At 42.3% G+C, this 23,926-nt stretch overlaps 1 protein-coding gene across 12 annotated transcripts in view; it reads left to right on the plus strand.

The window, feature by feature from the left end:
• LOC137327385 (type 2 lactosamine alpha-2,3-sialyltransferase-like) overlaps positions 1-21,915 on the plus strand; it is a 103,580-nt gene extending 81,665 nt beyond the window's left edge. For 9 of the 12 annotated variants that reach the window (XM_067993116.1, XM_067993118.1, XM_067993109.1 and 6 more), the window contains 7 exons: positions 2,342-2,454; positions 5,553-5,616; positions 8,340-8,435; positions 11,417-11,603; positions 13,100-13,237; positions 17,710-17,862; positions 21,163-21,915. In XM_067993116.1, coding sequence (XP_067849217.1) covers positions 2,342-2,454; positions 5,553-5,616; positions 8,340-8,435; positions 11,417-11,603; positions 13,100-13,237; positions 17,710-17,862; positions 21,163-21,252 — 841 coding nt within the window. In that variant the 3' untranslated portion in view covers positions 21,253-21,915. The remainder of the gene's footprint in view (positions 1-2,341; positions 2,455-5,552; positions 5,617-8,339; positions 8,436-11,416; positions 11,604-13,099; positions 13,238-17,709; positions 17,863-21,162) is intronic. The other 3 variants (XM_067993111.1, XM_067993113.1, XM_067993112.1) reach the window with 3 other exon arrangements.
• The last annotated feature ends 2,011 nt before the right edge of the window (positions 21,916-23,926 follow it).

Raw genomic sequence — 23,926 nt, forward strand, 5'->3', positions numbered from 1 at the left:
ACCAGATACATCGACGACATTTTCTTTCTATGGACCCACGGTGAGGAATCACTAAAGAGACTGCACGATAACATCAACAAGTTCCATCCCACCATCAAGCTCACCATGGACTACTCCTCAGAATCAGTTTCTTTCTTGGACACACGAATCTCCATCAAAGACGGGCACCTCAGCTCCTCACTCTACCACAAGCCCACGGACAATCTCACAATGCTCCACTTTTCCAGCTTCCACCCTAACCACGTCAAAGAGGCCATCCCCTATGGACAGGCCCTGCGAATACACAGGGTCTGCTCAGACGAGGAGGAACGCGATGGACACCTACAGACGCTGAAAGACGCCCTTGTAAGAACGGGATATGATGCTCGACTCATCGATCGACAGTTCCGACGGGCCACAGCGAAAAATTGCGTAGACCTCCTCAGAAGACTAACACGGGACGCAACCAACAGAGTACCCTTCGTCGTCCAGTACTTCCCCGGAGCGGAGAAACTACGTCATGTTCTCCGCAGCCTTCAACATGTCATCAATAATGACGAACACCTCGCTATGGCCATCCCCACACCTCCACTACTCGCCTTTAAACAGCCACCCAACCTCAAACAAACCATTGTTCGCAGCAAATTACCCAGCCTTCAGGAGAACAGCGTCCACGACACCACACAACCCTGCCACGGTAACCTCTGCAAGACATGCCAGATCATCGACACAGATACCACCATCACACGAGAGGACACCACCCACCAGGTGCACGGTTCATACTCCTGTGATTCGGCCAACGTTGTCTACCTCATACGTTGCAGGAAAGGATGCCCCAGAGCATGGTACATTGGCGAGACCATGCAGACGCTGCGACAACGGATGAACGGACACCGCGCAACAATCGCCAAACAGGAGGGTTCTCTCCCTGTCGGGGAACACTTCAGCAGTCATGGACATTCAGCCACCGACCTTCGGGTAAACATACTCCAAGGCGGCCTTCGAGACACACGACAACGCAAAATCGTCGAGCAGAAATTAATAGCCAAGTTCCGCACCCATGAGGACGGCCTCAACCGGGATCTTGGGTTCATGTCACACTACACGTAACCCCACCAGCGAACAAATGTTATCTGTTTTTAATATAACGGGTCATTGACTGTCTTCGTTCTGTCTCTCTTTTTTTTCCTTTTTTTCCCCCTTTTTTTTGGGGGGTTGTATATTCAGTGGCCTTTTAGATGACACCTTTCTGTCTGCTCGCTGTGATTGCCTTGGCAACGGGCAGTAATCACCAGGCTTTGTTATGTGATCTTAAAATGCGAAGGATTCGAAATTGTCACTTCCACACCGCCTGAGGAAGGGGAAAGCCCCCGAAAGCTTGTGGGATTAAAAATAAAATCGTTGGACTATAACTTGGTGTTGTAAAATTGTTTACAATTGTTAACCCCAGTCCATCACCGGCAGCTCCACATCATAACTTGGTATTGTCAGCAGACTTCATTCCTCTTGTGCGTATGTCCAAATCATTTATATAAGTGGAAATTTTTTTTAAAAATCCCAGCCTAGGACACCATATTACCCACGTCTTGAAAAACTGAAGAACATCTATTCACCCATATCCTTTCCTTTCTATCATGGGGGCTACATTCCTTTTAATGCAATATGCTTGAATCTTTGCATTTCTTATACTTTACCAAATGCATTCTGAAAATCCATAGATACAACATCCACCGCATTCATGTCATCTGTACACTCTGATTTCCTCAAAACATTCAATTAAATTAGTCTGCCTTTTATAATTCTATGCTGACACACGGGCAGTTTCGGCAGGGGTTACTGGATAGCTGTTAGAAGTGGGAGCCATGGACAGTTTTTCTTTTTATTTCTAGTCTGGAGATTCTGCATCCACACTGCTGCCTTGGATGGGATTAACTAATTTAGGGATCAAACATTCGAGTTTTTTTGGTCTATATGTTTCAGTAGTGCACCGTAGATTATATTTACTCATTGGGTCATTGGGATTGGTGTTGAAATTGGAAATTTTGATGTAGTCCACAGACTTAATTTAGTCACCTGTAGTGCTGTTTCCAGGTCACTGTCTGATTTTGTTTGTTTTTTTAAAATTTTGATGTCAATACAGGATGAAAACTCTCGTGCTAGATCCTTGATTTGTCCTGCGCACACTATTGGCCTTGCAACAAGCCGCACTGAGGCTAGAGAGGCACTGTTGGTGTCTCGATGTTAAGCACGTTATAATTAATTTTTCTTTCACTCTACCTGAAAGAGGGTACAAATAGAACACTAGTAAGATTTTAATGTTTGATTCTTCCTACTCATTTTTTTTTCTCCTTTTGTCTTTCAGTAGATCCAAACATAAGAACCCATTCTTGTGTTCCTCAGACATCGACTATAAAAGATGGCCTGCTAATGCGATGACAGTACCAGAAATCTTGCCATTTGGCACATTGAGCTCAGGTATAAACAGCTCCTGAAATACAGGGCAATTTATAGTCCTCTATCAGTGATTCAAAGGTAAAAAAGCAATGCTTCAAAAGTAGAGCTATCTTTCAAACTGGGGCAGACCACTGATGGTCCTCTAGGACTCGGAAAGGCCACATGGACAAATTTGGGAACATAAGTACTATTAAGAATCTGAAAGAGGCTGGCTGTGGTGGAAACCTCGGGACAATTGAAGTACATAATACATTTTAGGAACAGGGAGTCCATTTAGCACAACAAGCCTGTCACTTTTTGATAGATCAACCCCATCTATCTGTCTTCTCACCACATCATATAGAGATGGATATAAGTAAGACTTGTAGTAAAGATGAAGTACCACTGTTATATTGGGCTAAGATTGCAGTATGGTTTAGACCCAATGATGTAGTGAAATAGTATAACAGTAAGCATTCTGTTAGTTACACTGTGCCAAAGAGTTAATTATTTATACAATATATAGGTATTAGCAGTGAGTTTGTTGAAATACAAAAAGTTTGTAAAAACCATGCAACAGTCAGCATTAGCCATCATGTGCTAAACATGAGGATGCAGTAGCCAGGTGAAGGCTCTGGGCTTTTCCTTTGGTATTCAAGTACAATTTCTTCAGAAACCAACAGGGTCAATACTTATTGCAGCTGCCTTCGACTCCATTCTATTTATTACTCATCTGGATGTGTTACAGGATGAGCAACACAGCCCTCATGTACTCCTGTGGTTTAACATAGTTGTAATCTTGATGAGGAGTTGTCAGTCTGGTGCATTTGTAGCAAAAAAACAAAATACTGTAGATGCTGTTGTAGAAATAAAAACAGAAAATGTTGGAAACGCTCAGCAAGTCAGGCAGCATCTGTGGAGAGAGAAACATAGGGTTAATAGAATCATAGAAAGGTTACAGCACGGAAGGAGGCCGACCGGCCCATCGAGTCTGTGCTGGCTTTGTGCAAGAGCATTCCAGCTAGTTCCACTCACCCACCCGATCCCCATAGCCCTGTATTTTTTTTTCCTTTCAAGTACTTATCCAGTTCCCTTATGAAGGCCATGATTGAATCTGCCTCCACCACCCCCTTGGGCAGTGCATTCCAGATCCTAACCACTCGCTGTGTAAAGTTTTTCCTCATGTCGCTTTTGGTTTTTTTGCCAATCACCTTAAATCTATGTCCTCTGGTTCTTGACCCTTCCGCCAATGGGAACAGTTTCTCTCTATCTACTCTGTCTAGACCCTTCATGATTTTAAATACCTCAATCAAATCTCCTCGCAACCTTCTCTGTTCCAAGGAGAACAACCCCAGCTTCTCCAGTCTATCCACGTAACTAAAGTCCCCCATCCCTGGAATCATTCTAGTAAATCTCTTCTGCACCCTGTCTTACGGCCTGCACATCTTTCCTTAAGTGCGGTGTCCAGAACTGGACACAATACTCCACTTGTGGTTGAACTAGTATTTTACAAAGATTCATCATGACTTCCATACTTTTGTATTCTATGCCTCTATTTATAAAGCCCAGGATCCCGTACGCTTTTTTAACCACTTTCTCAACCTGCTCTGCCACCTTCAATGATTTGTGCACATATACCCCCAGATATCTCTGTTACTGTACCCCTTTTAGAGTTGTGCCCTCTAGTTTATATTGCCTCTCCTTGTTCTTCCTGCCGAATGTATCAATACGCATTTTTCTGCATTAAAGTTCACCTGCCATGTGTCTGCCCATGCCACCAGCCTGTCTATATCCTTTTGAAGTCTATCACTATCCTCCGCACTGTTTACTGCCCTTCCAAGTTTTGTCATCTGCAAATTTTGAAATTGTGCCCTGTACACCCAAGTCCAAGTCATTAATATACATCAAGAAAAGCAGTGGTCCCAGCACTGACTCCTGGGGAACACCACTGGACACCTCCCTCCAGTCCGAAAAACAACCGTTCACCACTACTCTCTGTTTCCTATCACTTAGCCATGGCTGTATCCATGTTGCTACTGCCTCTTTTATTCCATGGGCCGCAATCTTGATGATAAGCCTACCGTGCGGCACTTTATCAAACACCTTTTGAAAGTCCATTTACACCTCATCAACTGCATTGCCTTCATCTATCCTCTCTGTTACCTTATCAAAAAACTCTATCAGGTTAGTTAAACATGATTTGCCTTTAACAAATCCGTGCTGGCTTTCCCTAATCAATCCACGCTCGTCCAAGTGACTGTTAATTCTGTCTGGATTATCGTTTCTAAAAGTTTCCCCACCACTGAGGTTAAACTGACTGGCCTGTAGTTGCTGGGTTTATCCTTACACCCTTTTTTGAACAAGGGTGTAACATTTGCAATTCTCCAGTCCTCTGGCACCACCCCTGTATCTGAGGATGTTTGGAAGATTATGGCCTCAGCAATTTTCACCCTTACTTCCCTTGGCAACCTAGGATGCATCCCACCCGGACTGGGTGACTTATCTACTTTAAGTACAGCTAGCCTTTTTAGTACCTCCTCTTTATCAATTTTTACCCCATCCAGTATCTCAACTATATCTTCCTTTACTGATAGTCTGGTACTCATTTAGTACCTCGGCCATCCCCTCTGCCTCCATGACTAGCACTCCTTTATGGTCCCTAATCGGCCCCACCCCTCCTCTTGCTACCCGTTTACTGTTTACATGCCTGTAGAAGACTTTTGGATTCCCTTTTATGTTGGCCGCCAGTCTATTCTCATACTCACTTTGCCCCTCTTACTTCCTTTTTCACTTCCCCTCTGAACTTTCTATATTCTGCCTGGTTCTCACTTGTGTTATCAACCGGACATCTGTCATACGCCACTTTTTTCCGTTTCATCTTACTCGCTATCTCTTTTGTTTTAGGTCAGTGGCCTTTCATCAGACTATTTTGGTGTATTTATAGATGTGTTTCCTCCTCTCCTTCATGTTTATGTTGGATTTTTATGATAGGACAACTGCATTTTACTTTAATTGTTTGATATATGTTATGCTAGATTGTATTGTGACCTCCTCTGAGGTAACCCGATGCACCACTTTGAGAAGATAAATACTTCATACAAATTTTAAAATGCAGCATTATTCTTCCATTTGTTTCCCAGAAAGATATTTCCAAGCAGTACTTAGTGAATTGAAGAGCTGTGATGTGCCAGAGAAACTGAAGAAGTGAGTAAACTCACATTTTTAAAGTATATTTATAATAAGAGTTTTTAATTTAATTTCAGGTTATGTAGAACATTGTAGCCCCAACACATGTAATGTGGACACACATTTACATTTCCTAGTCTCCGCCACGGCAATGTGGTAAAACAGTGTAAGGGTGATGGGGATCAGGCGGGAAAGTGGAGTTGAGGTCCAAGATCAGCCATGATCTTGTTAAATGGCGGAGCAGGCTCGAGGGGCCATATGGCCTACTCCTGTTCCTATTTCTTATGTTCTTATGGGCCAGGTAGTTCCCCTCACAGAAGGAAATAAGACTGAGGGGCTAATTTTTGTTCTAGTAGCACACCAATTTGGGATGCTAACAGTAAGGTAGAGGTTGGGAAATCCGGCAGAAATTAGTAGCATGGATACTTGCTGATTTAAGGCACCGCCCGATCTCCCACCTGGGTGGGCATTTGAAGCTTTTGCCTGAAGCAGGTGTAAGCTTCATTATGGTATGCAAAAGTGGGTGGGGAAGGCTATAATGCCATTTTCCGCATGCGTGCTGGATGCCATGTCTCCAGCATGCCTAGTGACACCTGACAGGAACAAAGCCTCGGACAGACCTGTACGAGGGAGGACATTTAAAAGGCATGCACACTTTAAAGGTAAGCGCATTAGGCCTCTTAAAAGTCCTCTTGTATTCTTGTTTCTTCCCCCCCCCCCCCCCCCCCAAGCTGGCTTTCATGAGCATTTATGCTATTTGCTGTTATTTATTTATTTTGTCCTGAGCTCCTTTATTGGCAACAGAGGATTTGCCATCAGGAATCCTGCGAGCCACGTGTTCGGTGGTAAATAGGACCAACGTAAGGATGCCACACAGGTCAAGCAACCCGAGAGGTGCTCTGCGCTTTCCTGCCCGCACCTGCAACCCAACATCTGCAGAAAAAGGTAGCAAACCTCACTTTAGCAGTTGTTGGTGGAGGGGCCTCTTTCCAATGATGGCTGTTTCGAAGACCACTGGTGGCATCACAATGAGATGTGAATACCTGTCTAACCTTTTATGATGGAAATTTCTTCAGAAGCATCCCAATCACATCAAGTCATGCTTTTCACGGTATTGATTGAAGAAGGCATGCCATGGTGATTAGGAACCAGCGTTGCTTGTCTGGTTGCACCTGCCAAGATGCCACCAACTGTTTCTGTGGGTCCTAGCAAGCCCACCTGGGAAATACTCTGGTAACCGGCCGCCTTCAGGGTTGGATCAGCAGAGAGGAAGATGCCATGCGCTGGCCTCTTCTGCAAGGACATCACTGGTTACCATGCAACATAGAGCTTGCACATGATCAGCTTTGGTCTGAAACTTGGTTGCAACTTCTTGCAAGCATGCTGCAGTGCGGACCTATGGGATATTGCTGTAGAGTGGTACAAAGGAAAACCCTTCTCGCAGGCATCTCATGCAGCATCACTTTGACTTCAGCAGCCCTCAAAAGGAGGCTAAGTGTTGGGCTGCACTGTCACTTGCCTGTAAACTCATGCCTGCACATATAAGTCCCTTTCCCTTTAGCCTTTGCAAAGGTTGTTCATGCTGTCCAGAAGCTTCCTGAATTTTTGTTCCCATCCTTCTGACACTCCCCTTTAATTGTCCCCATTCCCTATAAATTTGACATGCATGCAATTTTCCCCTCCTGTCATTGGTATCATACCTAAATCCACCTGAGTTTGCATCTGGAGTTGTTAATAATTAACTAAATTAGGTTAAACTGGAAAATTGAGTGCTATTAGCATTTGGGATTCAGGCAGGTCTTAAAGTATTCGAAACCAAATTAGAATTGTTTTACACCTGAAGATGAAAATCGTGTCCCGAGAGTCATATTGGCAGAGGCCTGTGAGTAGATCACCTACCTTTTTGGACAAGGATGGTACATGGCATAGAGCCTTAAACAAAGCAAGGTGAATAAAACAACTATTGAAGAGAGGACATCTATTCCAGAAGAACAAAAACTTATTCCTTATTCATTCAGCCTTCAGGTACAACTAGGATACAGCCATCTTCCAAATGGTAAAAATCACCTGGGACATATCCTTTTAAGAAAAAAGGGTTAAGAGGAGGAGGTGAATATAGGAAAAAGCCTCCATTCATAGGCCCCTCAGACCTTAGAAGTAGAGTACAGATGTCATAGCTGATCAAGTAGATATATCTGTTTTCCATATTTTTGCTGGATTCCAATTGCCCCATGTGGAATACAATAATCATGCAAATGTTGTTTGTCATGGCAGCATCCAAGGCTGATAGGCTGCAGTGGGCCGAGGCTTGGGAGTGTACTGGTTGGATAGGCTGCACTGGGGAGTGTCCAGGATGGATAGGCTGCACTGGGGAGTGTCCAGGATGGATAGGCTGCACTGGGTGGAGGCTTGGGAGTGTCCTGGGTGGATAGGCTGTAGTGGGAAGAGGCTTTGGCGTTTCTAGGGTGGATAGGCTACTGGGAAGAGGCTTGGGAATGTCCAAGATAGGCTACATTAGATAGAAGCTCCTGTCTAGATGCTTGGTCATTGTGTTGGGATGCCAAAAGATGAAAAAAAAACAGGGCAATACAGAGGCAGTAACTAAAAGAAAATACTTTTGTACATATTGAAGTATCTAGACTGGAGAGTTAGAAATCAGGACAAGTATTTATTTATGATACTGGGCTTGGACAATAAATCAGAAATACAGTTTTTGATGCTTGTCTCTTTCTCTTTAATAGCTTATCTTGTCTGAATTGCATTGTTGTTGGCAATGGAGGAGTACTTCGAAACAAGACACTAGGGAAAAAAATTGACTCTTATGATGTTGTCATCAGGTATTTTTTGCTAAACCTCGTTACACGAAACAGATTGCCTGGTATAATTAACACCAGAGCATTTTATTCTTGAGCTTCTTAAGAACATTTATCATTTAATAATAGCAAATCATGTTGCTAGATGTTGAAATAGTTTTCTAATACTTAGCAATTGCTGCAATTACTCTTCTCCCATGAATTGGTTCTGGCGTGCTTTCAAACATATTTATGGTGGATCTCCAAGTTCCTTGCAGAACTGGCGAGTCCATTGGGGTTGGACGGTGGGGGCTGCTGGAACAAAGTAAGCAATTTCCAAATGTCAAGTGACTCCTACAACTTTGTGCCTTGGCATTTTTCATTAACCCTTAGCCTACTGCAGCTATCAAACAAGTTTACGTGACGCCTAAATGGTTTGACTTGTTCTGAATTCAAGTCATCCTAACAACTTAAAAAAAATGTTTTATGGCTCAATCCAACTTGATGTTAAAAAAAAGTTTTGACTTTTGTTTTTCAAACAGCAGTTTATAGCTTTGTTAATCTGTTACTGGTGGTGTTGGGAATGATATGCAGTTGCAGCGTTTGCATTGTTGTCCTTTCATTAATGTACAATATGCCTGTAAAAAATGTGAAGGTTCTAGTTTGTTCTCAGTGATCCTGAGAATCATATCTTTGCAGTTTTGTGTAACTGCACACTACAATTGTATCACATGTTTTTGTTAACATTTTGAAAATTGAGTCCCTTGCTCTACAATTGCCCCTTTCATGACCCATCTGGTTGTTAATGGAACAGAACAGTTTTAAAAGGCATTTGAAAATTGACAGCAACTTACATTTATGTAGCATTTTTAATACAAGATTGTCTGATTACTTTACAAGCAGGAGAGGTGGACATGGATAGAGAAGGAGGTACTAAAGGGGAGACCAAAGGCATGGTCAAAGAGTCAGGCTTTTAAAGGTAGAGAGGTAGCCAGGCAAAATGGTTTGAGAAGGGAATTCCAGCGTGTTGGGCCATAGCAACGTCAATGGTGCACCAGGTGGATTATTAAAGTAGTAATCTAGACTCAGGAACATAGAGTATGTTCTGGAGCATATGGCTGGAGAAGATCACTCAGATAGAGTGGAGAAAGGCTGTAAAAGGATTTGAAAATAAGGAGAAGGATCTTCAAATTGATTCTCTGATGCATTGGGGACCTGTAGAGCTTGTTCATGATGCCTGATGGATGCATGGAAGAGGACTTGGGGCACAGATTTCTGGGTTTGCTGAAGTTCGTTCCAAAACTTTGCAGGTGGCAGGAGATGTTGAGAGGGCTGTTTTTTTTTTAAAAAAGCATCTGGGATCCTTGGCTTTATTAATACAGGCATAGAGTACAAAAGCAAGGAAGTTATGCTAAACCTTTATATAAGACTGGTTAGGCCTCAGCTGGAATATTGTGACCAATTCTGGGCATCACACTTTAGGAAGGATGTGAAGGCCTTACAGAGGGTGCAGAAGAGATTTACTAGAATGGTACCAGGGATGAGGGACCTCAGAGACTGGAGAAGCTGGGGTTTGTTCTCCTTAGAACAGAGAAGGTTACGAGAAGATTTGTTAGAGGTTTTCAAAATCGTGAACTGTTTTGATCGAGTAATTAAGGAAAAACTGTTACCAGTGACAGAAGGGTTGGTAACCAGAGGACACAGATTTAAGGTGATTGGCAAAAGAACCAGAGGCGACATGAGGAAAAAAAATATTTACGCAGCGAGTTGTTGTGATCTGGAATGCACTGCCTGAAAGGGTGGTGGAAGCAGATTCAATAGTACTTTCAAAAGGGAATTGGATAAATACTTGAAGGGAAAAAAATTGCAGGGCTATGGGGAAAGAGCAGGAAAGTGGGACTAATTGGACAGCTGTACCAAAAGAGCTGGCACAGGCATAATGTGTCGAATGGCCTCCTTTGTGCTGTATCATTCTATGATTCTAGAGAATTCATTTCTCAAATGGTGCCCTTGCCAACTTCCCTTTTTCCAACCTTCAATGTTGTGGGCCGAATCCTCTTCCACACAAAGTGTGACTGTTCCTATTTCCATTTCCTTACCTCCTTTTATGGCTGTGTCAGCTACACTAATGTTAAGAGGTGCTTCCTTACAGGAAAGAAAATAAAATGATAGAGTCAGCACCAGGCCAAAGGACAGAAACATTTGCCTGAGGAAGGAGAAAATCTCCGAAAGCTTGTGAATTTAAAATAAAATTGCTGGACTATAACTTGGTGTTGTAAAATTGTTTACAATTGTCAACCCCAGTCCATCACCGGCATCTCCACACAAAAGGACAGTGAGACATTGGAGTGGGTTAAAAGAAGGGATTAGGATGCTTAAGTTATGAGCAAAGAGTTGCACAGCTGAAATTGTTTTCACTGGAGAATGGAAGATTGAGGGGAGAAGTTAGCCAGGTGTTCAAAATGCTGACGGGTGCACATGATGTAGATGTCAGCATGCCATTCGACTTGAGCTGAGAGCACAGGCTGGAGGATACATGAGTGACCTGACTATGAAAGTTTTTAAACGTTTTTCATAACTTATTGTCAATCATTGACCCTAAAGATAAGACACAATTGTAGTCATGGAGTTTAATGTGCATTCACACAAGATGGTATTCTGAAAGCTGTCCACCACCCTGGCAGACAAGATTCATTCATAGACGACACACTATTCACCTTTGTCAAGAAGTGAGATTTGAACTGACCTTTAGGCAAAAAGATTGCAAGAATATACAGTTCCGATGGTGTATCGCTGGGATTGTTCTAGTTGAGGATTTTTACCAAAAATTGTGCAACACACACAGTGGTAAACACAGTACCAGTGGTTCTCATTGAATAAAGCTTCAGTTTATTTTCAGGCCATTAGAATAGGAAGAATTTTAGTTAGTAAGCGAAAGGTGACTCAAAGGTAGAAAGAATGTTCCTTGGATAGGTTGTGATACTGTTTTTAATTTACCTCACTGCTCCGTTTCTCATTATTTTAAGATTAAATAGTGGCCCTGTGATTGGGTACGAAGATGATGTTGGGAATAAAACAACATTTAGGTTCTGTTACCCAGAATCTCTCTCTTCTGACCGCAGCCAGTATGACGCCGATACAACATTGGTTTTTGTTCCCTTTAAGGCAGTAGATTTACGATGGTTAAAGGAGATGCTTTTAAAGAGGAGAGTGGTGAGTTTGCTGTAATTGTTAATTTAAAAAAAATTGTCATCTCATAAAGATCCAAGGGATTATTGTCACCGATCTCCACATTGAGTACAGTAGTGGGACCTGAAGGTTATGATGTGGGGCCAGAAAGCAGAAACCGCTTCTGAGTAAATCTGCTTTCCTCTGTTAAAATTCCATAACCCTATTCCCACTAAACTGCTCTCCATGCTAGCTGACATTGTAAATGGTTCTCTCTCCTCAGGTACTGTCCCCCTCCCTTTCAAAACCGTCGTCATCACCACCCCCCCCCCCCCACCCCACCAACAAAAACCACCCATGACCCCTCTGTGCTTGCAAACTACCACCCCATCTCCAACCTCTCTTTCCTCAAAGTCCTTGAATACATTGTCTCCAAAACCTATGCCCATCTTTCCCGTAACTCCAATCAAGTTTCCATCCCTGCCACAGCACTGAAATAGCTCTAATCAAAGTCACTAATGATATCTTTTGTGATTGGTGTACTATCCCTCCTCATCCTTTGTGCCCTCTCTTCAGCCTTTGACACGGTTGACCCACACTATCTTCCTCCACTGCCTCTCCTATGTTGTCCAGCTCAGTTGGACTGCTCTTGCTTGGTTCCACTCTTGCCTATCGAATTGTTGCCAGAGCATCTTCAGCAATGGCTTCACTTCCCATCCTGGTACCTTTACATGTGGAGTCCTGCAAGGGTGGCCTCCCTCCCCTTCCTCATCTACATGCTGCTTCTTGGTGACATCATCCAAATACACGGGGTCAGGTTCTACTTGCACACTGACTACACCCAGCTCTAGTCCTGGATGAGCTATAATTTCCTCCAATTAAACATTGGGATGACCAAAGCCCCCACCACAAGATTCGTACCCTGGGCACCGATTCCATCTCCCTCCCCGGCCCCACACTCAGGTGGAATCAGGTTGATCGCAACCTAAGCATCTTATTTTCCCCTAAGCTGAACTGCCGACCTCGAGTCCTCTCCTTCACAAATGCTGCCTACTTCACCTCCATAACGTCGCTCGTCTACACCCATCTGCTGCTGAAACCCTCACCCGTGCCTTTGTCACCTCAGACTTGATTATTCCAATACTGTCTTGGCCGGCCTCCCTTCCTCCAGCCTCCATAAGCTTCAGCTTATCCAAAACTCTGCTATCCTATCCCACTCACCCATCACTCCTGTGCACGCTGACCTACATTGGCTACTTGCTGGGTATGGTTCCATAAATCAAAATTTAGCAACTTCAGTAAAAATATGAAAATTTGCATATGGGGTGCTCTTCTGAATCAACGTTTGAGATCAGTTGTTGAAAATGGGGTATTAAAAAGAATAAATGAACCTGATCCCTACTATAGATGTTAGAGTACACTGAATACAGAAAGATCATGCCACTTCTTAAGGTGAATGTCAAGAAGATTGGATAGGATAGATTTAACTGTAATTATCATGCATTTTCAAGCCTGCAACCTCATTTATGATTTTATTACAGTCCATGCGGGGCTTCTGGAAAAAGACACCTAAGGAGCTTATTTACAAGAATAGTCAAATAAGGATATTAAAACCTTCTATTGTCCAGAAAGCAGCCTTTGATTTACTAAATCTATCCAAGGTTGTCCCTTGGCCAAAGGTATGCTGCTACTTGTGTTTTCTTTTCCTATTTTGATAATTTTTCTGTATAGTTTTAATTGAGACTAGAGAGAGAGACTGAAATCAGAATGAATGAATGCAGTCAGGTACATTTATTTAAATCGGGCAGTCTGAAGCATGGCGAAATGGTAAGAGCTGAATTTTCTTTGAGGTTGTTATTTCCCATATGGTAAGTTCTGGGTTAATATTGGCAAGAAAGGAAGAAATATTAGTGGTGAGCTACTCTAGCTAGTTCTTGTACATTGAGTAGCTCTATCATTGGTGTGACTTGTTCCCAACCCTCTACTGCTATTACTCTGAAATCAAGACACTAGGAACTGCAAGAGCAGCCAGGGAGTGACTTGTTTCCTCTAATGTTTTTACTTCCATTCTCCTTGTGGCAAAATGCCAGCCACCCTCTGCTTGATAGCTTCATACAACTGAGTGGGAAATCCCTTCAACTTCATTGTACAGGATGTGGTAAATATGTTGCCCCTGGTAAACAAGGCTGCACTGACCTATTGGATGGATCACTGTACAGACAACTGACTAATTTATCAAATGTCACCATTAAAAATGAGCCAGTAGCATAAAAGTTCAATGCAGTAGTGACGTTACCACAGCAAGCTGGATGTTGCCTGAAGGTCAGGCTCCAGTAGACGACACAACTCGTTGACTGCCTCCCTGCTGAATCGTAGACAGCAAAGCAAGGTCTCCTCTGACATGTGCAAGTAGTTGTACCTGGGTCACGTGATGTTAATTCCTGGGCTGCCCACAGATGGGTGCTGGTCATCTGCTGTGCCAGCCCACCTGCTTCTCCCTCTTCTGAATTTGGAGGAGAAGAGGAATTCTTAGGCAGCCAGTGGAATGCCTATGATCAGCACTGCTTACAGCTCCTGGGACAAGTTGGTGGCAACATTTTTAAAAAAACACTTCATTGCACAAAGTTCAGTTGGTCAAGTCAAAAACAGTCAGAAAGGAAGTCTTATTAATTTGGCAACCTGGTTTTAAGTGGTTCAATGAACAGCTTGCAGACTTGCCATTGCCTATTTTATGCAGGTGTTCAGCAAATCGAGAGCACATCAGAACTGTGCAGTGAATCCGGAGTGGTACCAATTTATGTTTATTTATATAAATTTGTACTGTGTAATGAGGCCAAAGTACACACATAGCTTCGCCTCAAAATTTTAAAATCTTTTTCCTCCCATGAAATTGGGAATCCAGCGCAGCGTATGCTGAGGCCTATCTTCCTGAATCTGCAGGCTGTGCTGGGGAGCTGCCCCTGAGTGCACCACTGTGGAATTGGTGCTCTGCTTTCCTCACCGGTTGGCATTGATGCTTGAGAAATGTTCCCACTTCGCAGGGATCCATACAACCAAGTTAGCACTTTAATAAAAGCTGGTTAAGAACTTTGAGCGCTAAATTGGGCCGTGTGGCGCCCGTTGTTTCGGTGCTAAGCGGCCTCTCGAAGTGACAAGATGGCGTTTTGGCTGCACACGCACGTTTCCAGCGTGACATGCGCTGGACGCCATCTTAATATAGGAGTTAGCGCAGGCGCAGATAACGGAAGCATGTAAAGTGAGGAGAAAATGGATACAATCAGTGTGCAGATTTAAAGAGATAAGTCCCAAAATGGTGTCTTAATGCTCAACTCAACGCACAGTCTTAACCCAGACCATTATATCTAGAGGACTAGTGTACAAGGGGGCAGAAGTTATGCTGCAGCTATACAAAACCCTGGTTAGACCGCACCTGGAGTACTGTGAGCAGTTCTGGGCACCGCACCTTTGGAAGGACATATTGGCCTTGGAAGGAGTGCAGCGTAGGTTTAATAGAATGATACCCAGACTTCAAGGGTTAAGTTACGAGGAGAGATTACACAAATTGGGGTTGTATTCTCTGGAGTTTCGAAGGTTAAGGGGTGATCTGATCGAAGTTTATAAGATATTAAGGGGAACAGATAGGGTGGATAGAGAGAAACTATTTCCGCTGGTTGGGGATTTTAGGAGTAGGGGGCACAGTCTAAAAATTAGAGCCAGACCTTTCAGGAGCGAAATTAGAAAACATTTCTACACACAAAGGGTGGTAGAAGTTTGGAACTCTCTTCCGCAAACGGCAATTGATACTAGCTCAATTGCTAAATTTAAATCTGAGATAGATAGCTTTTTGGCAACCATAGGTATTAAGGGATATGGGCCAAAGGCAGGTATATGGAGTTAGATCACTGATCGGCCGTGGTCTTATCGGGTGGCGGGGCAGGCGCGAGGGGCTGAATGGCCTGCTCCTGTTCCTATGTTCCTATCTGAACGTGTCTTAGAGTGCCTGGAGGACCCCCACCTGCGCTATTTAAAGGGGCCATGCAGGATTTACAGGTTAGTGGCTGGATTATTGCTTCTGGCTGCCAAGACATTTGTAACTGTTTTTGGAGGTCTCCTGTACTTGAATACTAAGACACGGGGACATAGCCTAACATTTAGAGCCAAGATGTGCAGGAGTGAAGTTAGGAAATGCTTCGAGACGCAAAGGGTGGGAGAAGTTTGGAACTCTCTTCTGCAAATGGCAGTTGATGCTAGCTTAATTGTGAATTCTAAATCTGAGATTGAAAGATTTCTGTGAACCAACGGTATTAAGGGATATGGGGCTAAGGCGGGTGTATGGAATCAGGTCATAGATCAACCACGATCTCATTGAATTGTGGAACAGGCTTGAGGGGATAAATGCCACTGCCATTTGCTGCCTCCTGATATGCGCCACCTTCTGCAAGAAAGCGAAATGTGTGTATGGGTGATGTGCCTGTTGTGGTTGAATAGCTGCCATGTGGCCTGTGAGTTCTGGGTGTACGGCTTGCAACAGTGGTAATGTGTATGGATGAGAGGAAGCATCTGATTGGAAGAGTTGAGTACTGATTGAAAGAGTTTGTTGCTGGGTTGGTTGGTGGGTGTAGTGCATGGAGCAGTGGATGTGGCAGTTGACATCACTCACCTTGACCACTCATGTCAAAGCATTGAACTTCTTCCTGCACTGCAACCATGTTCATGGTGCCGTGCGCCTGGCATTGACTTCGTCCCACTGCCTTTTGGATATATGTCTGGAGGGCCTCTCGCTGCCCCCCCCCTCCCACCCCCCAACAGCAGATATAGGATGTCCCTCCTTCTGTCCACCTCTTGCACCAAGGCCTCTAGTGCATCAGCAGAGAACCTTGGTGCATGCATTCTCGTAGGCCCGGTACAAACTCAGATCAGCAGATTGGTGAGGTCTGGCTTGCAAATTGGAGGATGTGGGATTTAGTGGTGCGCAACCTTTATTCAATGTTTTAACATAACTCATCAGTGTGTAAACATAGGGAAGGAACCTGCATCTGTGTTTTACGTGTGCGATGTCTGATCTCTGTTCAGACTCCGTGCAGACAGCAGACTGTTATTTTCAGCAAATAACAGGTACCAGCTACCTTTTTAAGAGATTTCTAACAGTCAGCCTGCCTTTAAGAGATTAGAGCTCCCCCTGCTGGTGTAAAGTGTGAATTGCATGGTATCCTCGTTCAACACTGATTTCCAATGCAGATTGCAGATAAGTCCTCAAGCCTGATGAAAGTCTCGTCCTGCCTGCACAGGGGCCAGTGGGGGCTGGGTAATAGCGGATCGCGCTACTCCCGCCCAAAAACAGGCCCTATCCAATTTTTTCCCCCATAGTTTTCTGTCAACTGGTCTCACTTTTCCACTGGGCAATTAATATAGCAACTGGAAACTGGTGTTTGTCATAGAAGTGAAGATACTTTTTATTGTTTTAAGTCATATGTTTTTCCAAAACAGAAAAACAGGACTTAAGAAATGTTGTTCATCTTTTCTTTTATAATTCTTTCTCTTGACCCCCTCCTACTTCACCTCCCAGTAGTGTCAGGAAGAGCTGTCACCTTGCTGAAGAAAACAGTGTCTAATCTATTAGTTGTGCAAACTGCATGAACCTCTCAACCCCCTAAGTATGTCATTTAAACCAGTCTGCCTAGTCCCCTAAGAGAAAGTATAATTACTTTGCCCTCTAAATTTGCTTAGCAGAGTATAAAAATCAAGTGTATAGAGAACAGATAAATTGTTCAGCTGGTTCCAATGATGATATTCAAGGGTTAATATTGGACCCACAACAAAGAGTATTAGATCAGAAAATCAGTTTGGCCCATTCAATGATTTAATGTATGTTAGCATTCTTTTGTGATATGTCTGCGGTGATTAAGAGGAATATTAGTAGATATTGAAAGAAAGACAACTTTTAATCTGTTTAATGGTTTTATTTTCTCCTTTTTGATATGAGTATTATCTATCTCGCGGGAGTATACGTTTTTTAAAATTCAGCACTCTGGATAAAGCATATTATTTACAAGGAGCCTCACGCTATCAGCTCTGTTCAAACATTTATTTCTTTTTCTTTGGCTTTGATGTCCTTGCAATACACTTACATTTGACTTGTTTTTTCTCACAGCCACCTCAATATCCAACGACTGGAATCATTGCAATATCTATGGCACTTACCATGTGTGATAAAGTTCACGTAGCTGGCTTCAAATATGAAGTCTCTAGTCCTAATAGCACTTTGCATTATTATGGCAATGATACCATGTCAGCCATGAGAAAGGTAAGTCACTGAGTCAAACCCAGGTTCTTTATAGTTTTTGGAAACGCTTTTAAAACTGTAGGACTTTTGTACAGGACTTCTCATTAAGAAAGATAACAGGAGAACAGAATATTTTCTACTTTCTAACTGCAACGGCTCTAGAAATTCAAGGGATTATTGAATGTGGTTGGCTGTAAATTAACTGCTGTTTAGAGCTGGTACTTGCTTGGCTTCAGTCAGGGATTGTTTTGCCCATACAAGCACCTGTCACATATGTTTTTCTTTTGTAGAATTCCATAAACAGTTACACCAAAAACTGCAGCTTCTAAATCACTTCCATTTAATACACAGAATAGTCCTCCAATATCTAGTTCCTGGTAGCAATTCATTTTTTATTTCACTACAATCAGTCCCCCTCCTGAGAGTTTGTTAGCTTGTTTTCTTTACCAAAAAATCATAATACATTGGAAGGAAATGCCTTATTACATCTTTCAGAAACATCTCAAGCACTTCACATACAATGAATTGTTATGTGGTACAGTGACTCTTATCATGTAAACAAACATGGCATTTTCCACACTGCAACATCCATGAGACGAATGACCAGTTAATTGTTTTTGGTGATGGTTGAGGGAGAATCAAACTGTAGGAGAACATTGGGATCATAAACATCCACCTGGACCTCGGGAACAGGAGGACTACCAACAACGCAGCTTACCTTCAGAACTTGACTGGAGTGCCATCTGTAATTGAGTGGAGCTTGCACCCACAACCTTCTGTGTCAAAAATGAGAGTGCCACCAATTTAACCAAGCTGTTATGATTTGGCTGCTCTCCAGATACCTTTTTTCATGCTTAATAGAAAGACCTTATGCATGAAATAATCTGAAGTAGAATGCCCAGAGTGAACAATAAATCCCTTAGGCTGCTGATCAATTTATTGCAGATAGTACAAAAGACTTTGTACACCTAGTCTTTCCATGTGATAGAAAATGAAGACTGACAGGCTGCACATAGCAGGCTACAAACAACAAATTGGGTTTATTAAGAAACAACAGTCATACAACAGATTTCACTAGATTACAAAACTATACACAAACTTACAGATCAGGATTTCCTACCTTTCCTCTGCCACTTTCTAAGCTGGGGTGGAAAATAGGAAAGGCATGTGCTCCATTACATCCCTGCCCATTTTCACACCTGGATTTTTTATTGATGGAAGTGACGGGTAACATTCATGCCCATATATGATTGGGCGCATTGAAATGATATTCAAGTGATAGAAAACACATTGTATAATGTACTTCCGTCATTTAACTCCTAGCGACACTGTGTCCAGCATTGATCTGGCAGCAGAGGGGTGAATTTACATAGGATTTGCCCAGCAGTTCCACGCCGGTGTTTATGCTCCACACGAGCCTCCTCCCACCTTATTCATCTCACCCTCTCAACATATCCTTCTATTCCTTTCTCCCTTGTACTTATCTAGCTTCTCCTTAAATGCGTCCTTGCTACTTGCCCTCAACCGCTTCATGTGGTAGTGAGTTCCACATTCTCACTACTCTGAGTAAAGAAATTCTCCTGAATTCCTTATTGGATTTATTAGTGACTATGTTATATTTATGGCCCCTAGTTTTGAACTCCCCACATTTAATTTCTAAATCCAGAAAACCATGTCGCCAGACTCAAAAGGATTAGAAAGAATTTTAACAGTTGTACCAGCAGCTCTGAGACCTGCTGCAGCAAATCTCTGCCCCCACTACTGGCAGACTCCTCGGCGAAAGCCTGCCAAAAATATTTAAATGACCATGAGGCTGGAAGATCAGCTTGAGTCAGGGGTGCATCTTTGTGGCGGGTAGAAGTTCTGCCATATTGAAGATGTGCCCTGATTCTGCAAAAAGCAGAAGACTTGGGCCACCGTTTCTATTCCAAAACATTCCAAAGTCCTTGAGGTTCTCCACAATGACAGTTAATTGGATTAGGTTTAGATGCGAAATTGAGTATTCAAAGTTTTCCTTCTGTCCTTGCCTTGTAAGTGCTAGTGAAATAGAAATCTACTAAAGACTAAAATCACTCCTGCTCCTCTTGGCCCCGCAAAGGAAAGTTTTAAAAAAATTGTACCTTGAATGGTCTTTTCTGTCTCCGATCTTCTTCTGACTTGAGTTCACCTGGTGGCAGCTTCCCCGCTCAGGTCAAAGTTAAAATAGCGGTCAGGGCTATCTGCATATTTAAAGCAGGACCCCGCCAGCTTTAGGCATGTGCCTTTGCCGCCTGTTCAGAAAAGCATGTTAAGATCAAAGACGGTGGGATCCAGGCAGGACATCGACGAGTAAGCCACCTGGTCAATTTTAACTACCTACCTACTCGTTTCCGTCTAGCTGATAGGGTTAAAATTGACCCCATAGTCTTATATGATTAGAAACAAGACAAATCTATAGTCTGACACACCGTTGCTGCTTGGTACTGCTGGCTAAAAGTAAATGGGTCAATATAAGAGGGCTCTTTTTTTTAACTTGGGAGATACCATGAAACCCTATCTTTATTTATTTATATATATATATATATATATATATATATATAATGATTTAACAAGAGTTCCCCATATGTTAATAGCATTCCTGCATTCTGTTGGGGTGGAAAAAAGTGTGCATTCTTGATATGGTGATTAAAGGCTGCTTGTGTTGTCTACAGTACAATGGATGGCAACTTCCAAGAAAGTGGAAATCATCCTTACTGAAACTAGTCTTTATTGCTAGATAAAATGACAGAGTTGGTGTGTGGAATTAGACGTTGTAGGGGTCTCGCCCATTTCATATTGTGCTTGGCTGAAATGGAAAACATGCACAGCACGGGTTATTGTAATTCGGTGACCATTTCATTCTGTACAAAGGGGATGGGGAGCTACAGCTGTTCTTTAATAATTGTGAATGATTTGTAATGGGACCCATCTCTGCCCGAGTGAAAGAAAAGGTGACATTTTCTCTTTATTCTGCGACCATATGAGTCTTCAATTGCAAAAATCAAATGTAGAACAGTGTGTGTTGGTGCTGATCATTAAAGAAGCTGCTTTCTTTCAATGAGTTACTGCTGCCAGATTTCGATAATCTAGTGATAACCCTGCTCTGGGTCACTGGCAAGAAAGAAGTCAAGCCCTGTGACTCATTGTGATTTCACATCTGAACTACCAGTCATACCCATACCTAATGTATGTTTTATGAATGAAAATATTATTAGAAATAAAATGTCTTTGAATTAGATTTAGTAAGGTGATATTTCCAAGTATGTTTTGAACACTATATTAATTGTACTGTTGAATTTGCAGATGGTGTACCATAATGTTTCTGCTGAACAAATGCTTTTGAAGAAGTTGAAATCATCCAGTACAATTTTTGATTTGACTGGAAAATTTTGAAGTAAGCTTTGTTGGAATCTTTTACAAAGGTGCTCTCATACCAGAATCAATGTTACTGCAGGCTGTTGAGCACAGCCTCCCAGGCTGTCTGGAGTTCTACCTATACCTATACCGGGGAAACAAACCACTAATCGTTGGATTATTAGAAGATTTAGCACAAGAGAATGTGTAAATCCTCTTGCGTGTGGAACAGCAGGAGTTACAATTGCCACGTGGTATTGAGAGCTACCTTCTAGGACACGGGAGAGAATAGGCGTCGGAAAGGCTTTCTGTTGACGGGCTTGAACGCCATGACGAAACAGGGGATTGAACTATCCAAAAAAAAGATTGGATTGATCTTAACTTACCTTTTGTTATTTCTGTAGATGGAAAAAAAATAGTTTTGCCAGTGATTGCTGATTATATCACTCAGGGAGTGGTTTGGATAGTGATCTGAAGAAACTGAATTTACTACACCCACACAGGGCTGAAATACAATTAATATTCAGCTCCTTTCACTGTTGGAAACAGAAAATTCTCGAAGCTCGCACCCCAGTGATGTTACTTACAATCACCGTTTAAACAGTAATAAATGTTCAAATTGATAATTTTTCTAATAGTTTGATTTTTTTTAAAAAATGGGATAAGATGATGAAAATATTTCAAGTAAAGAGTATAAAAGTAGCTTTTGACCTTCCTCAAGATTTGTTATGGTTCATAATTTGACTTGGTGACATGGAATTACCTGTTCATCCATGTTACTGCTACTTATGCAGTTATGTCATTTGAGTTTGGGCATAGTTATGTAATTTATTTGCCAAGATGACTATAGATTCACTCTGATGTTCGTAAGATCATGCCAATTTGGGGCATGGAATTTGCAGGATTCCAGGACTGTGAATTATGTTCTTTGAAAATAACAAATACTGCATTTATTACTCCTTAATAGTTCAAAGGACAGAGTCTCATGCTTTCAATTTGTATTAGAATGTTCTGGAGAAAGAATGTTTTTAAAAAAAAATGTAATTTCATAAAAATAAATATTTACTTTATCTCCTGTTACAGAAGACACCCAGCCATATTCGGAAATATTTCTTTCCCTTTCTCCTCCATCTCTTCTCCCCACTCCCCTCCTCTCCTGGCAGCCAGTAGCTGAGCTGTACAGACCAGAACAATCCATGTTTCAATCCCTAGTCTGTGCTGAGTTATTTCAGCTTAGCTTAGCGGAAGGGGTGAAATAGAAGGCCCCCAGCACCCATGGGTTAGGGAGAGGCAAATGATCCAGGATTTTTGCAGTCCTGGTGAAGAGCAGCCAGAACCACTGCTCCGTAAGCACTAGCTCTGAAATGGGGAAACCTAATTTTTGGGGCCCTAATGAGCTTTTGTGCAGAATTAAAGCCCTCTTAGTGCTCCCCCTCCCCCCTGCATTCAGTGCCTCAAGGTATGTATGTCGGGCCTCCATGCCCAATAATATAGAGTTTTGGCACTTGGGGGGTTGCAGGCTGCATTATTGCCCCTAACATGTAAGCTTACACAGCAAGAGTGGTCACTTGGTCAAGGCACTGGAGAGACCTATGGAACTCAGCAAGGAATCAATGCCTTCAGGAGAGGAGGGGAGAAAATGTAATGTATTTTCCCACTTCTCATGCATTGTCCTTAGTATTTCACAAGTTTAACTTGCTTCCAAAACTGCGATGCATTGAGCTTCACAAAAAAATGGTATATTTTTCATTTTAATATCATTTGCAATCTTATCATATCCATTTTCTTTTTGGGACTGGTACCAAGAAAAACCGTGGATTTTAAGGGAGTTTTTGGTAACGAATGAGAGTACTCTCTCTTGTGTTTTCACCCACAGTATTTCACTTGTTAAAAATAAAGTATTTATTTAGCATCCATATAGGTGCTAGAAAAGGCCTCTACTCTTGAGCTATGAAGAGGAAAAATCAGACAAGTTCCTGCTACTGCTTGCTGTACAATGACACCTGCTGGAAAGTGCATGTGGACACCTAGTGAGGATTTGATCAAGCTTGTTTGAAATGCTGATGACGTTCACTATCAAGGCTCGCACATGCAGGAGAGAACTTTCAATTTCAGCGGAGGCGTAAAACAGGTGATATTGGATCAGTCGCCCATTATATACACCCCTTGATTTGCCATTCCACTGAAGTCACATTTTCACATGTGATCAGCACATGTTTTCCCCAGAACCTATCAAGCTGGGCTATTCTATAGTTTGTGAAGGCTACATATCATTCAAAAGATGAAGATGATCCTACCAGGTACGTAATCTATCTCAGGTCTATGTCAGCTGAACTGCTTCATGGAGAAGTGCCTTGCGACACATACTTTACAATCTGTTAAATAAGAAATACATCCAGGCCATGCTACTCTCCCATAATACAGTAAAATAAAGCTCAGCAATTATTGAGAACATGTGGTACAAAAACACTTTGGTTCCAGAGGTATGAATTAAGAAGATTACTGAAAAATACTCAAGTAATGTTTGCAGGCAATTTTTCCAATGTGCTGCATATTCTAATGGAAAGAACAAACTTGCATTTATATAGTGCCTTTCATGACCTCAATGTCCCAAAGCATTTCACTGCTAATTTTTAAAACTTTTGAACTGTAGTTATTGTAACGTAGGGAAATATGGCAGTCAATTTGTGCACAGCAAGGTCCCACGGACAGC

Source organism: Heptranchias perlo, chromosome 11 (genome assembly GCF_035084215.1).
Source record: "Heptranchias perlo isolate sHepPer1 chromosome 11, sHepPer1.hap1, whole genome shotgun sequence".
NCBI lineage: Eukaryota > Metazoa > Chordata > Chondrichthyes > Hexanchiformes > Hexanchidae > Heptranchias > Heptranchias perlo.